This window comes from Coregonus lavaretus, assembly GCF_964263955.1.
Source record: "Coregonus lavaretus genome assembly, chromosome: 25".
Lineage (NCBI taxonomy): Eukaryota > Metazoa > Chordata > Actinopteri > Salmoniformes > Salmonidae > Coregonus > Coregonus lavaretus.
The window spans coordinates 43,718,493-43,732,822 of record NC_140012.1 but is presented as its reverse complement, the minus strand read 5'-3'; the positions used below and the strand labels follow the sequence as shown (position 1 = coordinate 43,732,822).

General features: G+C 42.4%; 1 protein-coding gene across 2 annotated transcripts; it reads right to left on the bottom strand.

Annotated features, from left to right (window-relative positions):
* Window positions 1-3,892: 3,892 nt before the first annotated feature.
* Window positions 3,893-13,033, bottom strand: LOC311100790 (uncharacterized protein). 2 transcript variants are annotated; one of them, XM_084141751.1, is made up of 4 exons: window positions 12,146-13,033; window positions 8,646-8,734; window positions 7,400-7,565; window positions 3,893-4,929 (listed from the first exon to the last, which is right to left on the bottom strand). In XM_084141751.1, the coding sequence occupies exons 1-4, from the start codon at window positions 12,792-12,794 to the stop codon at window positions 4,811-4,813; spliced, it is 1,023 nt and encodes a 340-aa protein (XP_083997877.1). In that variant the 5' UTR covers window positions 12,795-13,033; the 3' UTR covers window positions 3,893-4,810. The 2 variants fall into 2 exon arrangements, with proteins under 2 accessions (XP_083997877.1, XP_083997878.1); XM_084141752.1 differs by having other exon boundaries at window positions 8,658-8,734.
* Between the last annotated feature and the right edge of the window lie 1,297 nt (window positions 13,034-14,330).

The window sequence follows — 14,330 nt, the reverse complement described above, 5'->3', positions numbered from 1 at the left end:
TCGCAGCCGGCCGCGACCGGGAGACTCATGGGCGGCGCACAATTGGCCCAGCGTCGTCCAGGGTAGGGGAGGGAATGGCCGGCAGGGATGTAGCTCAGTTGATAGAGCATGGCGTTTGCAACGCCAGGGTTGTGGGTTTGATTCCCACGGGGGGCCAGTATAAAAAGATATGTATTCACTAACTGTAAGTCGCTCTGGATAAGAGCGTCTGCTAAATGACGTAAATGTAAATGTAAATATACAGACTGGCACCCAGGCTAATGAACAGCATGTATAACTGGCTATACAGACTGGCTCCCAGGCTAATAAACAGCATGTATAACTGGCTATACAGACTGGCACCCAGGCTAATAAACAGCATGTATAACTGGCTATACAGACTGGCACCCAGGCTAATAAACAGCTTGTATAACTGGCTATACAGACTGGCACCCAGGCTAATGAACAGCATGTATAACTGGCTATACAGACTGGCTCCCAGGCTAATAAACAGCATGTATAACTGGCTATACAGACTGGCACCCAGGCTAATAAACAGCATGTATAACTGACTATACAGACTGGCACCCAGGCTAATGAACAGCATGTATAACTGGCTATACAGACTGGCTCCCAGGCTAATAAACAGCATGTATAACTGGCTATACAGACTGGCACCCAGGCTAATAAACAGCATGTGTAACTGGCTATACAGACTGGCTCCCAGGCTAATAAACAGCATGTATAACTGGCTATACAGACTGGCACCCAGGCTAATAAACAGCATGTATAACTGGCTATACAGACTGGCACCCAGGCTAATAAACAGCATGTATAACTGGCTATACAGACTGGCACCCAGGCTAATGAACAGCATGTATAACTGGCTATACAGACTGGCACCCAGGCTAATAAACAGCATGTATAACTGGCTATACAGACTGGCACCCAGGCTAATGAACAGACTGGCACCCAGGCTAATAAACAGCATGTGTAACTGGCTATACAGACTGGCACCCAGGCTAATGAACAGCATGTATAACTGGCTATACAGACTGGCACCCAGGCTAATAAACAGCATGTATAACTGGCTATACAAAACCCTGAAGAGTATTAACGGAAAACATTAGTAGAGTATCGTGACTAGAAATGCCCACTGTACATCACTACAATGCCTAGCTACCTTAATAAGTGCACTTATCACATCAACTGATTACAATTAGTTATTCATTTATTCATATAAAAAAAAAAAAAATTGCCTGATATCCTCATCAGTCAATAGACAGCAACACACAAAATAACTTACATTAAAACACAAAACACTTACAGTATTTCTGCAAAACACTTGTTTCTGCACTGTATAAGCAGCCTATCATTAACAGCGTACTGTAGAAGCAGCCTATCATTAACAGCATACTGTAGAAGCAGCCTATCATTAACAGCGTACTGTAGAAGCAGCCTATCATTAACAGCGTACTGTAGAAGCAGCCTATCATTAACAGCGTACTGTAGAAACAGCCTATCATTAACAGCGTACTGTAGAAACAGCCTATCATTAACAGCGTACTGTAGAAGCAGCCTATCATTAACAGCGTACTGTAGAAACAGCCTATCATTAACAGCGTACTGTAGAAGCAGCCTATCATTAACAGCGTACTGTAGAAGCAGCCTATCATTAACAGCGTACTGTAGAAACAGCCTATCATTAACAGCGTACTGTAGAAACAGCCTATCATTAACAGCGTACTGTAGAAACAGCCTATCATTAACAGCGTACTGTAGAAACAGCCTATCATTAACAGCGTACTGTAGAAGCAGCCTATCATTAACAGCGTACTGTAGAAGCAGCCTATCATTAACAGCGTACTGTAGAAACAGCCTATCATTAACAGCGTACTGTAGAAGCAGCCTATCATTAACAGCGTACTGTAGAAGCAGCCTATCATTAACAGCATACTGTAGAAACTCATGTTTGTGTTTTGTTAGAATCGGTTATTTGGGGGTGCGACCCAAATGGCACCCTATTCCCTACATAGTGCACTACTTTCGACCCGAGCCCCAAGGGCCTTGGTGAAAAGTAGTGCACTGTATAGGGAATAGGGTGCCATTTGGGACAAAGACTTGTTTTCACACAACCTGCAGAACAAATTGCCGCATTAGCAGGTCAATTAGGAGGACATTATACAGTCAATTAGCAGGACTGAAAGGTCCTCTCTCCGTCAGGATTTTAGTTTGAGGTATGTTAATAAAATAGAAGCGCAATCATATATATCAATGGAGTCATAGTCTTTTCCTGAAACTATATTTGAACGTTAGACTGATATAGATATCTAAGAGCAAGAGAGCACATTAGTCTTCAGAAAGAGAAATATGCAGTAGTTAAACACATTTAGTGACATGATATTACATACTGTTTATATATTTTTTTAATAAACCACAAACTCTTTGTTTATGATTCCGTTTTCAAATGGAAAAGTATTTTAAGCACAAAGTTATCTTATTCTACGTTAATAAAGTCCCACTGTCTGTTTTTTTGTTGGTATTTTATTAGGATCCCCATTGGCTGTTGGTCTTTGGTATTTTATTAGGATCCCCATTGGCTGTTGGTATTTTATTAGGATCCCCATTGGCTGTTGGTATTTTATTAGGATCCCCATTAGCTGTTGGTATTTTACTAGGATCCCCATTGGCTGTTGGTCTTTGGTATTTTATTAGGATCCCCATTGGCTGTTGGTGTTTTATTAGGATCCCCATTGGCTGTTGGTATTTTACTAGGATCCCCATTGGCTGTTGGTCTTTGGTATTTTATTAGGATCCCCATTGGCTGTTGGTGTTTTATTAGGATCCCCATTGGCTGTTGGTATTTTACTAGGATCCCCATTGGCTGTTGGTCTTTGGTATTTTATTAGGATCCCCATTGGCTGTTGGTATTTTATTAGGATCTCCAATAGCTGTTGGTCTTTGGGTATTTTATTAGGATTCTCATTAGCTGTTGCGAAAGCAGCAGCTACTCTTCCTGGGGTCCACACAGAACAAGAAACATGACATAATACAGAACATTAATAGACAAGAACAGCTCAAAGACAGAACTACATACATTTAAAACAAGAAAAACATAACTAAAATGTTCTGTACTGACTCAATAGTGAGAGAAAAAAACACAGAGAGACCAATTATTCTAGGCCTAAATGTATCATTTACATTTTAATATATTACATTTAAATTCAGTAGCATCTATCAGTACATACACACAAAATATTTAGGTCAAATAGGGGAGAGGCGTTGTGTTTTTTAAAGCCAGGTTTGCTGTTCACTTGAGCAATATGAGATGGAAGGGAGTTCCATTCAATCATAGCTCTATATAATACTGTACCTTTTCTTGAATTCATTCTGGATTTGGAGACTGTGAAAAGACCCCTGGTGGCATGTCTGGTGGGGTAAGTGTGTGTGTTAGTGCTGTGTGTAAGTTGACTATGCAAACTATTTGGTATTTTCAACACCTCTTTGGGCTCTATTCAACATCCTCATAGCGGTTGTTTTGACGGTGTCCGAGGTGGAAGTGCGTTAGAGCTGTCAAATCCACAAGTGGCTCCCGGCATTATACCTAAAGCGGACATTGCCGTTGGCTGCACAGAGTCGCATTAACAGAAATCCCATGCAGCCTCGTTTACAAGTTGGAACACTGCAATGTGAGATGTAATCTACACCTCCATTAGGCTGATAGAAATCCTCATTATTTTGTTGAATGCGTAATTATTTATATGTAGCCTACACGTCCTGAACTTCTAACATGAGTGGGGCGGGTGTGGCTTCAAGTGGGGCGGGTGTGGCTTCAAGAGGGGCGGGTGTGGCTTCAAGTGGGGCGGGTGTGGCTTCAAGTGGGGCGGGTGTGGCTTCAAGTGGGGCGGGTGTGGCTTCAAGTGGGGCGGGTGTGGCTTCAAGTGGGGCGGGTGTGGCTTCAAGTGGGGCGGGTGTGGCTTCAAGTGGGGCGGGTGTGGCTTCAAGTGGGGCGGGTGTGGCTTCTTGTGGGGCGGGTTTGGCTTCATGACAATGATCGCAAGTGCAGGTGCTCACCGATTTGACGGCTCCAACGCAGTTCCACCTCAGACAACGCCAAAACAGCCGCTATGCATGTGTCTGCTATCGCTGGTTAACGCTTGATCTGATTGAATCTAGGCCTAAATCAAGGACAGACCTGTCCCCATCTTTACAACCATTGAATCAATATGTTTCGACCATGACAGTTTACAATCCAAGGTAACAGCAAATAATTTAGTCTCCTCAACTTTCTCAACAGCCAAATGACTCGTTATCAGATACAGCTGAGGTCTAGAACTTAGGGAAATATTTGTACCAAATAAAATTTGCTTTTAGTTTTAGAGATGCTCAGGACTAGTTTATTACTGAACACACATTCTAAAATTGAAACACTTTGTTAAGTGTTGCATTAATTTCACTAGCCGTGGTTGATGACATGTATAAAGTTGAATCATCAGCATGCATAGACACACATGCTTTACTTAAGACTGGTGTAGGGTCCCAGGTTGGTCTAGTGTTGGGTAGTGCCGTGTCCCAGGTTGGTCTAGTGTTGGGTAGTGCCGTGTCCCAGGTTGGTCTAGTGTTGGGTAGTGCTGGGTCCCAGGTTGGTCTAGTGTTGGGTAGTGCCGTGTCCCAGGTTGGTCTAGTGTTGGGTAGTGCCGTGTCCCAGGTTGGTCTAGTGTTGGGTAGTGCTGGGTAGTGCCGTGTCCCAGGTTGGTCTAGTGTTGGGTAGTGCTGTGTCCCAGGTTGGGCTAGTGTTGGGTAGTGTTGTATTGTGTCCCAGCCTGGTCCTCTACAGCTCGTCCCTCTCCTCTCCCTCACAGTAACATGCCTCCCTCTGGCTGTTCATGAAGGATCTGCAGCCCAGCGTCCACACTGTGTTGTACAGAGCATCTGCTACAGACTCACAGGCTGGGAGGGGGAGAGAGAAACAGAGGGTTAGGTTTGAGAGAGAGAGAGAGAGAGAGAGAGAGAGAGAGAGAGAGAGAGAGAGAGAGAGAGAGAGAGAGAGAGAGAGAGAGAGATATAGAGAGAGAGAGAGAGATATATAGAGAGAGAGAGAGAGAGAGAGAGAGAGAGAGAGAGAGAGAGAGAGAGAGAGAGAGAGAGAGAGAGAGAGAGAGAGAGAGAGAGAGAGAGAGAGAGAGAGAGAGATACTTGAATAAGTTATAGAACCCATTGCCCTTTATGGTTGTGAGATCTGGGGTCTGCTCACCAACCAAGAATTCACAAAATGGGACAAACACCAAATTGAGACTCCGCATGCAGAATTCTGCAAAAATATATTCAGTGTACAATGAAAAACACCAAAATAATGCATGCAGAGCAGAATTAGGCCGATACCCGCTAATGATCAAAATCCTGAAAAGAGCCGTTAAATTCTATAACCACTTAAAAGGAAGTGATTCCCAAACCTTCCATAACAAAGCCATCTCCTACAGAGAGATTAACTTGGAGAAGAGTCCCCTAAGTAAGCTGGTCCTGGGGCTCTGTTCACAAACACAAACAGACCCCACAGAGCCCCAGGACAACAACAACACAATTAGACCCAACCAAATCATGAGAAAACAAAAAGATAATTACTTGCCACATTGCAAAGAATTAACAAAAAAACAGAGCAAACTAGAATGCTATTTGGCCCTAAACAGAGAGTACACAGTGGCAGAATACCTGACCACTGTGACTGACCCAAACTTAAGGAAAGCTTTGACTATGTACAGACTTTTGTGAGCATAGCCTTGCTATTGAGAAAGGCCGCCGTAGGCAGACCTGGCTCTCAATAGAAGACAGGCTATGTGCACACTGCCCACAAAATGAGGTGGAAACTGAGCTGCACTTCCTAACCTCCTGCCAAATGTATGACCATATTAGAGACACATATTTCCCTCAGATTACACAGACTGGTGCTACTGAGTTGTGTACCGTGGATCTGCTACAGACTCAATGGCAGAAAGAGAGGCAGAGATACAGAGGTGTTAATATTTTAATATATGTATTTAGGAAATATTAAAATACACATGACTTTGTCCCAGAATTTCAGGTTGACGTTGAAATATGGTTGGACGGGGGGTTCAATTACACTTAAATTCGGTCAATTCAGGAAGTAAACTTAAATTCCAATTACATTTCAGTGTACTTTCTGTATTGACTGAATTAAACTGGAGTTGACATAGACCAGGGTGTCTCACAAAGAGGACTACAGTGAAGGACTGGAGGAGAGTTATACTGTCCTAGCTAGCTACAAAGAGCACAGTAAAGGGAAGAGTGGAGTATTAGCCTACTCCTGTAGTCTCACATTACAATATATTTGATGCTTCATTACAAGACATTATAAAGGCTCATAGATGCTTATAACAAGTCAAAAAGCATTACACCTATGCAGTGCTTAATTTGTAAATCGGGAGGTTGCCGGAACAAAAAGTGAGCCCGAGAGGGGGGTGACCTGGGGAGCTCTGAGGAACCGGAACGCATGAAAAAAGAAATCTCCTTTATAATAAAGCGCTGCATGCATATCATCACATTAGAGTAGAGGCGCTTACACATGGGGAATATTTTAGTAGCCTAGGGTCCGGGAAAAATGTGGCTTTTTATAAACATTTTACATGACTGGAGGCTTTGGCAGAATATTTTTTAATAGCGCACAAATGGTGGAAATGACAGGCTACTTTGACACTGACAAACTGAGAATCTGAGATCAATAAAACCGACCTTGTCTTGAATCCATCAATAGCCTAGGCCTAGGTGTGTGGAGACACATATTGTAGGCTACAATATGAGGCGGAAATTATAGTCCTAAAAACAATGATCCGCAGTGCACTCGCTGGTGATGGCCGACGAGTTTGTGCCAAAAGCCTATATCTCGCTCTCGTTTTACTTCGTAAAACAATATTTGGAAGTTGATCAAATATTCTGTTAGCCTACAGCAGACAGATTAGAGTCTTCTCTTTTCAGCAGGAGCCATTTGGTTTCCAACCTGTGTTTTCCCGCGATTGTATTTGAAATATTGCGAAAAGCCTGTTTTGTCCGCACGCTGTTCACTGACTGCTATGACTGCTATGCCTTGTTATTGGGCTACAAAGAAGCTGTTGATCCCCTGTGGCTAAATGATGGGCATTTTCATGGTGTAGTAGGCTATGCTGAATTATTTTTACGAAGAGGCACCTCGAATGAACTTTGATCACTTTTATTCACATTTTAACATCGCAAAAAGTGACAATTATCTTTCATGCCACGAGTGGTACCGGATCCGGCCAAATTGGTCCCGGAACGAAACAGTCCAAAACGGAGTGGTGCAAGATCCTGTTCCAGCAGGATCCGGCTCAAATTAAGCACTGCACCTACGGTAAAAGTGTTACAGAGTATAATTCAGTAGCTATCTCACCTTTGACCTTTGACACAAGCCCCAGGCTCTTCTTCAGGTCAGAGCAAATATCGTGGAGGCACAAGCGGTACTTGGAATCACAGCGGTTTTTGTTGGAGCCACAGGTGTCATAACATCTGTCCAGCAGGTTACAGCACTGGGTCATGGCTGGGATGCCCATGCCAAACTGTGTTGGGATAATAGCAATATATAAAGATATATAGGTTATAGGATAATATCACATAGGATTTATATAGGGATTTATAAAGATATATAGGTTATAGGATAATATCACATAGGATTTATATAGGGATTTATAAAGATATATAGGTTATAGGATAATATCACATAGGATTTATATAGGGACTTATAAAGATATATAGGTTATAGGATAATATCACATAGGATTTATATAGGGATTTATAAACAATATATAAAGATATATAGGTTATAGGATAATATCACATAGGATTTATATAGGGATTTATAAACAATATATAAAGATATATAGGTTATAGGATAATATCACATAGGATTTATATAGGGATTTATAAACAATATATAAAGATATATAGGTTATAGGATAATATCACATAGGATTTATATAGGGATTTATAAACAATATATAAAGATATATAGGTTATAGGATAATATCACATAGGATTTATATAGGGATTTATAAACAATATATAAAGATATATAGGTTATAGGATAATATCACATAGGATTTATATAGGGATTTATATAGGGATTTATAAACAATATATAAAGATATATAGGTTATAGGATAATATCACATAGGATTTATATAGGGATTTATAAACAATATATAAAGATATATAGGTTATAGGATAATATCACATAGGATTTATATAGGGATTTATAAACAATATATAAAGATATATAGGTTATAGGATAATATCACATAGGATTTATATAGGGATTTATAAACAATATATAAAGATATATAGGTTATAGGATAATATCACATAGGATTTATATAGGGATTTATATACACTCTTACAAAAAAAAAGGTGCTATCTACAACCTAAAAGGGTTCTTCAACTGTCCCCATAGGAGAACCCTTTGAAGAACCCTATTTGGTTCCAGGTAGAACCATTTTGGGTTCCATGTAGAACCCTTTCCTCAAAGGGCCTTAAAAGTATAGTATGTATTGTATGAGAAAACAGTCGTCTGCAGTTTATGTATTGGGTATTATTAGTACAGTATCATACGCTGTCTATAGTTAGTGATAGTTAAAACATACACTATCAGGTACCTGGAATCCTAGGAGGTCGGAGCTGCAACCATTGGGCTCTGGGGTCACGTAACCATGGCGATGCACAGGCGTCTTACCTGAGAAGGAAAGGTGAACAACCTATAATTCAGACCCATGTACAGTTAATCATGTAGCTCCACAGACTGATCAATATGTTGTTATCAATCAGCACAAATCGAACATGCAACACCCCTATTGTGAAGTTTATTGATAACAACCCAAACTGAAAAAAGGTGCTATCTAGAACCTAACATGTTTTTTCTGCCCTTTGAAGAACCCTTTTTTGGTTCCAGGTAGAACAGTTTTGGTTCCAGGTAGAACCCCTTTGGGTTCCATGTGCAGTAGAACCCTCTGTGGAAGGGGGTCCTACATGGAATCCAAATGGGTTCTACGTAGAACCAAGAAGGGTTCTCCCTGGAACTAAAAAGGGTTCTCCTATGGGGACAGCCGAAGATCCCTTTTGGAACCCTTTTTTCTAAGAGTGTACAGGACCTTTTCACCTTTTAGCAAAATATATAAAGAACATGACAGGAAACCACGAGTGGCTCCTGTATAGATCCATGAGTTTTCGCTGTTCCAATGTCCATGCTAGCATATGATACTACTGCACTAAGTAGGGAGCAATATACTGGGCTAGTGTGGATAGTGGAACGTAGCATGGTCGAGGTGTGATTATATACTAGCACATACTTAGAATGACGCAATGTGTTGTGCATACATTCAACGTGATATGCTAGTGTGGGCATACATTCACCATGGTATGCTAGTGTGGATATACATTCACCATAATAATAATAATAACAAGCCATTTAGCAGACGCTTTTATCCAAAGCGACTTACAGTCATGCGTGCATACATTTTTGTGTATGGGTGGTCCCGGGGATCGAACCCACTACCTTGGCGTTACAAGCACCGTGCTCTACCAGCTGAGCTACAGAGGACCACATTCGCAGAGACCATGGTATGCTAGTGTGGATATACATTCACCATGGTATGCTAGTGTGGATATACATTCACCATGGTATGCTAGTGTGGATATACATTCACCATGGTATGCTAGTGTGGATATACATTCACCATGGTATGCTAGTGTGGATATACATTCACCATGGTATGCTAGTGTGGATATACATTCACCATGGTATGCTAGTGTGGATATACATTCACCATGGTATGCTAGTGTGGATATACATTCACCATAATAATAATAATAATAAGCCATTTAGCAGACGCTTTTATCCAAAGCGACTTACAGTCATGCGTGCATACATTTTTGTGTATGGGTGGTCCCGGTGATCGAACCCACTACCTTGGCGTTACAAGCACCGTGCTCTACCAGCTGAGCTACAGAGGACCACATTCGCAGAGACCATGGTATGCTAGTGTGGATATACATTCACCATGGTATGCTAGTGTGGATATACATTCACCATGGTATGCTAGTGTGGATATACATTCACCATGGTATGCTAGTGTGGATATACATTCACCATGGTATGCTAGTGTGGATATACATTCACCATGGTATGCTAGTGTGGATATACATTCACCGTGGTATGCTAGTGTGGATATACATTCACCGTGGTATGCTAGTGTGGATATACATTCACTGTGGTATGCTAGTGTGGATATACATTCACCGTGGTATGCTAGTGTGGATATACATTCACTGTGGTATGCTAGTGTGGATATACATTCACCATGGTATGCTAGTGTGGATATACATTCACCATGGTATGCTAGTGTGGATATACATTCACCATGGTATGCTAGTGTGGATATACATTCACCATGGTATGCTAGTGTGGATATACATTCACCATGGTATGCTAGTGTGGATATACATTCACCATGGTATGCTAGTGTGGATATACATTCACCGTGGTATGCTAGTGTGGATATACATTCACCGTGGTATGCTAGTGTGGATATACATTCACCATGGTATGCTAGTGTGGATATACATTCACTGTGGTATGCTAGTGTGGATATACATTCACCATGGTATGCTAGTGTGGATATACATTCACCATGGTATGCTAGTGTGGATATACATTCACTGTGGTATGCTAGTGTGGATATACATTCACCATGGTATGCTAGTGTGGATATACATTCACCATGGTATGCTAGTGTGGATATACATTCACTGTGGTATGCTAGTGTGGATATACATTCACCATGGTATGCTAGTGTGGATATACATTCACTGTGGTATGCTAGTGTGGATATACATTCACCATGGTATGCTAGTGTGGATATACATTCACTGTGGTATGCTAGTGTGGATATACATTCACCATGGTATGCTAGTGTGGATATACATTCACCATGGTATGCTAGTGTGGATATACATTCACCATGGTATGCTAGTGTGGATATACATTCACCATGGTATGCTAGTGTGGATATACATTCACCATGGTATGCTAGTGTGGATATACATTCACCATGGTATGCTAGTGTGGATATACATTCACCATGGTATGCTAGTGTGGATATACATTCACCATGGTATGCTAGTGTGGATATACATTCACCATGGTATGCTAGTGTGGATATACATTCACCATGGTATGCTAGTGTGGATATACATTCACCATGGTATGCTAGTGTGGATATACATTCACCATGGTATGCTAGTGTGGATATACATTCACCATGGTATGCTAGTGTGGATATACATTCACCATGGTATGCTAGTGTGGATATACATTCACCATGGTATGCTAGTGTGGATATACATTCACCATGGTATGCTAGTGTGGATATACATTCACCATGGTATGCTAGTGTGGATATACATTCACCATGGTATGCTAGTGTGGATATACATTCACCATGGTATGCTAGTGTGGATGTTGGAATGTACCCTGTAGGCCATGCTGTAATATCTATGGTCTGATGTGTATTCTACCTTTGGTCAATCTATATCACTGAGACTATATCATGTTATGTGAACACTGACCTCAGTTATTCCTCTCACAGCAAGAATATACTTCTATTGATGAATGCAACTTGTGGTAAACAGCCAGAGGGTTCAATCAATTATTATACACCATAAGTATGATAGAGAGAGAGTTGTAGAATAGCCTAACCTAACCGATGGTGTTTATGTGTAAGATCCTAAAATGGGTACAGTGTGATCTGTTCTTCAGCAAATCAAGTTGGACTCTCTACAAGGATAACACACAGTATCTAGCTTCTGTTACATTCAGGACTCGATTCAATCCATGTCGCTTTAGCGCCATTTAAATTAAAAGGCAACGTTGTCGCATTCGCAGAGACTGCATTTACGGCAAAGGCTGCATATGTCGGCTCAATCAGAAATGACCTTTACATTTTGATTTGCGCCACACAGCCCTGAACTTCCGCAAATGCGGACTGAATCGTGCCCTAGGTGTAAATAGCCAGGCTTGACATGGCAACACCGTGGAGTCATACCAGGATGTTACTGTAATCACTGATAGACACACACACATCCTTACCGTATTTGCATTTGTACTGACACACTCCGTTGCGTCCCCCCATCAGTTCCACCAGCGAGTCAAAGTATCCATTGGCTGCCTGGAGGCTCTCTCTGATTGAAACCAAGCCCCAGTCAGAGTCCTCTTCCTGGGCTTCGACGACAGGCACCACAGGGATCGCTGGAGCTTCTGCTTCTGCAGCCTCTTCAATGGGCTCCGTTGCTTTCTCAAGGGCCTCCTGGTCAGCCAAATCTTTCAAGATGGCGTCTTGAATCTCGGTCTCTTTAGCGAGGTCTTCCTCCTCCACCTGGGCAGACAACTCTTTAATCATGGCTTCTGTTATCAGGGCCTCTTTAACAAGGCTCTCCAGATCCATGTATGCAGGGTCTTCCAAAACTGCCATGTTCGCCATGATGGCCTCCATGTCTGGGGCTTCATCTGCCATGACAGGGGCGTCTACAGGGGCTTCTGCTGCCACCGGAGCATCAGCAACAGGGGAGTCCGCAACTGGTTCCTCAGCTACAAACTCGTCAGCTACAACGGCACTGAACATGGTTTCTGCCGCTGGGACGACTTCCTCTTCAGGAGTGATGTTCCTGACCAGAGAAGCAGACATCCCCCAGGAGAGGCAGAGGGAGAGCATGAGGAAGGCTGAGGTGCGAGGCAGCATGGTGGCGAGACCAGACACAGAGTGAAAGCCACAGCACAGGTGGGTCTAGACAGGCAGGTCTAAGAGGAAGACGTCCACATTTGGTTCCAGGCCAGGAGGGTGTCGGCAGGCAGAGAAAGACGTCCACGCTCTGCTGTAGATCTGGGACAGCAGGACAGGAGAGGACAAGGGTGCCAGTTGTTGACAAGGTGAGAGAACCAGAGGCACTGAGGATCAATGGACTCAGAGTACTGACTGAGGCTGTGTAAGAGGCAGAGAGGACTTTGGCTGCTGATTAGGCCAGTGAAACAGCGAGGCACGGAGTATCGACGCCGGGTTCAAAGGTCATGAATCCCTTATCTGTTGATAAGGAAAGGAAAGGCCTGCCTGGACAGAGTGTAGTGAGCTGTCCTCCGGGACTTAAAGGAGCAGCATTATAGCCTATCTGACATGTTGTTTTTTTCCGGGTCTTTCTATTCTTTATCTACAGTATATTTTTTGCCCAGCAAGTTTGGGATGTGCATATCACCTTTGTTTGCTAATGGTGTTATCTCCCGTCGAGAGAGATCGTTTATGCTCTTGTCTCTGTTATGTCCTCTCACCAAGTACTCACTCCATCCCCTAAAACCTTTCATTCATCCAATCAGTAAAATCCCATCACTTCAGCTTCGTCAGAGGGAACTAATTAAGATCACTGTGTAGCTTCATCAGTGATAAAATCACATTTGTGATAAGGTGATCTCAGAATCATGTCTGAGAGAAGCTAATCATAACAGCTTTGAGAACATAGAGGTAGAATGAATAGATTATTACACAAAATATTAAGAACACCTGCTCTTTCCATGACACAGACTGACCAGGTAAATCCAGGTGAAAGCTATGATCCCTTATTGATGTCACTTGTTAAATCCACTTCAATCAGTGTAGATGAAGGGGAGGAGACGGGTTAAAGAAGGATTGCTAATCCCTGAGACATGGATTGTGTATGTGTGCCATTCAGAGGGTGAATGGGCAAGAACAAATATTTACGTGCCTTTGAATGGGGTATGGTAGTAGGTGCCAGGCGCACCGGTTTGTGTCAAGAACTGCAACGCTGCTGGGTTCTTCACGGTCAACAGTTTCCCGTGTGTATCAAGAATGGTCCACCACCCAAAGGACATCCAGCCAACTTGACACAACTGTGGGAAGCGTTGGAGTCAACATGGGCCAGCATCCCTGTGGAACGCCTTCGACACCTTGTAGAGTCCATGCCCCCGACGAATTGGGGCTGTTCCGAGGGCAAAAGGGGGTACAACTCAGTATTAGGAATGTGTTCCTAATGTTTTGTCCACTCAGCGTATTTCTATGTTTATGACATTCCCCCTTCACTGCATTTGGTTTCAGGCATTCCGCAAATATGTATTTTATTCTGTATGTACTTTCTATTCCATATGTATTATTTAACACATTCTTTTGTATTCCTTTGGGTCTAGAATCTACAAGCAGCCCGGAGCTTCCTTGGTGACAGAATATCAGATAGCAGACCTTTGGCAACAGTACAGTATGTCAAGATGCTGC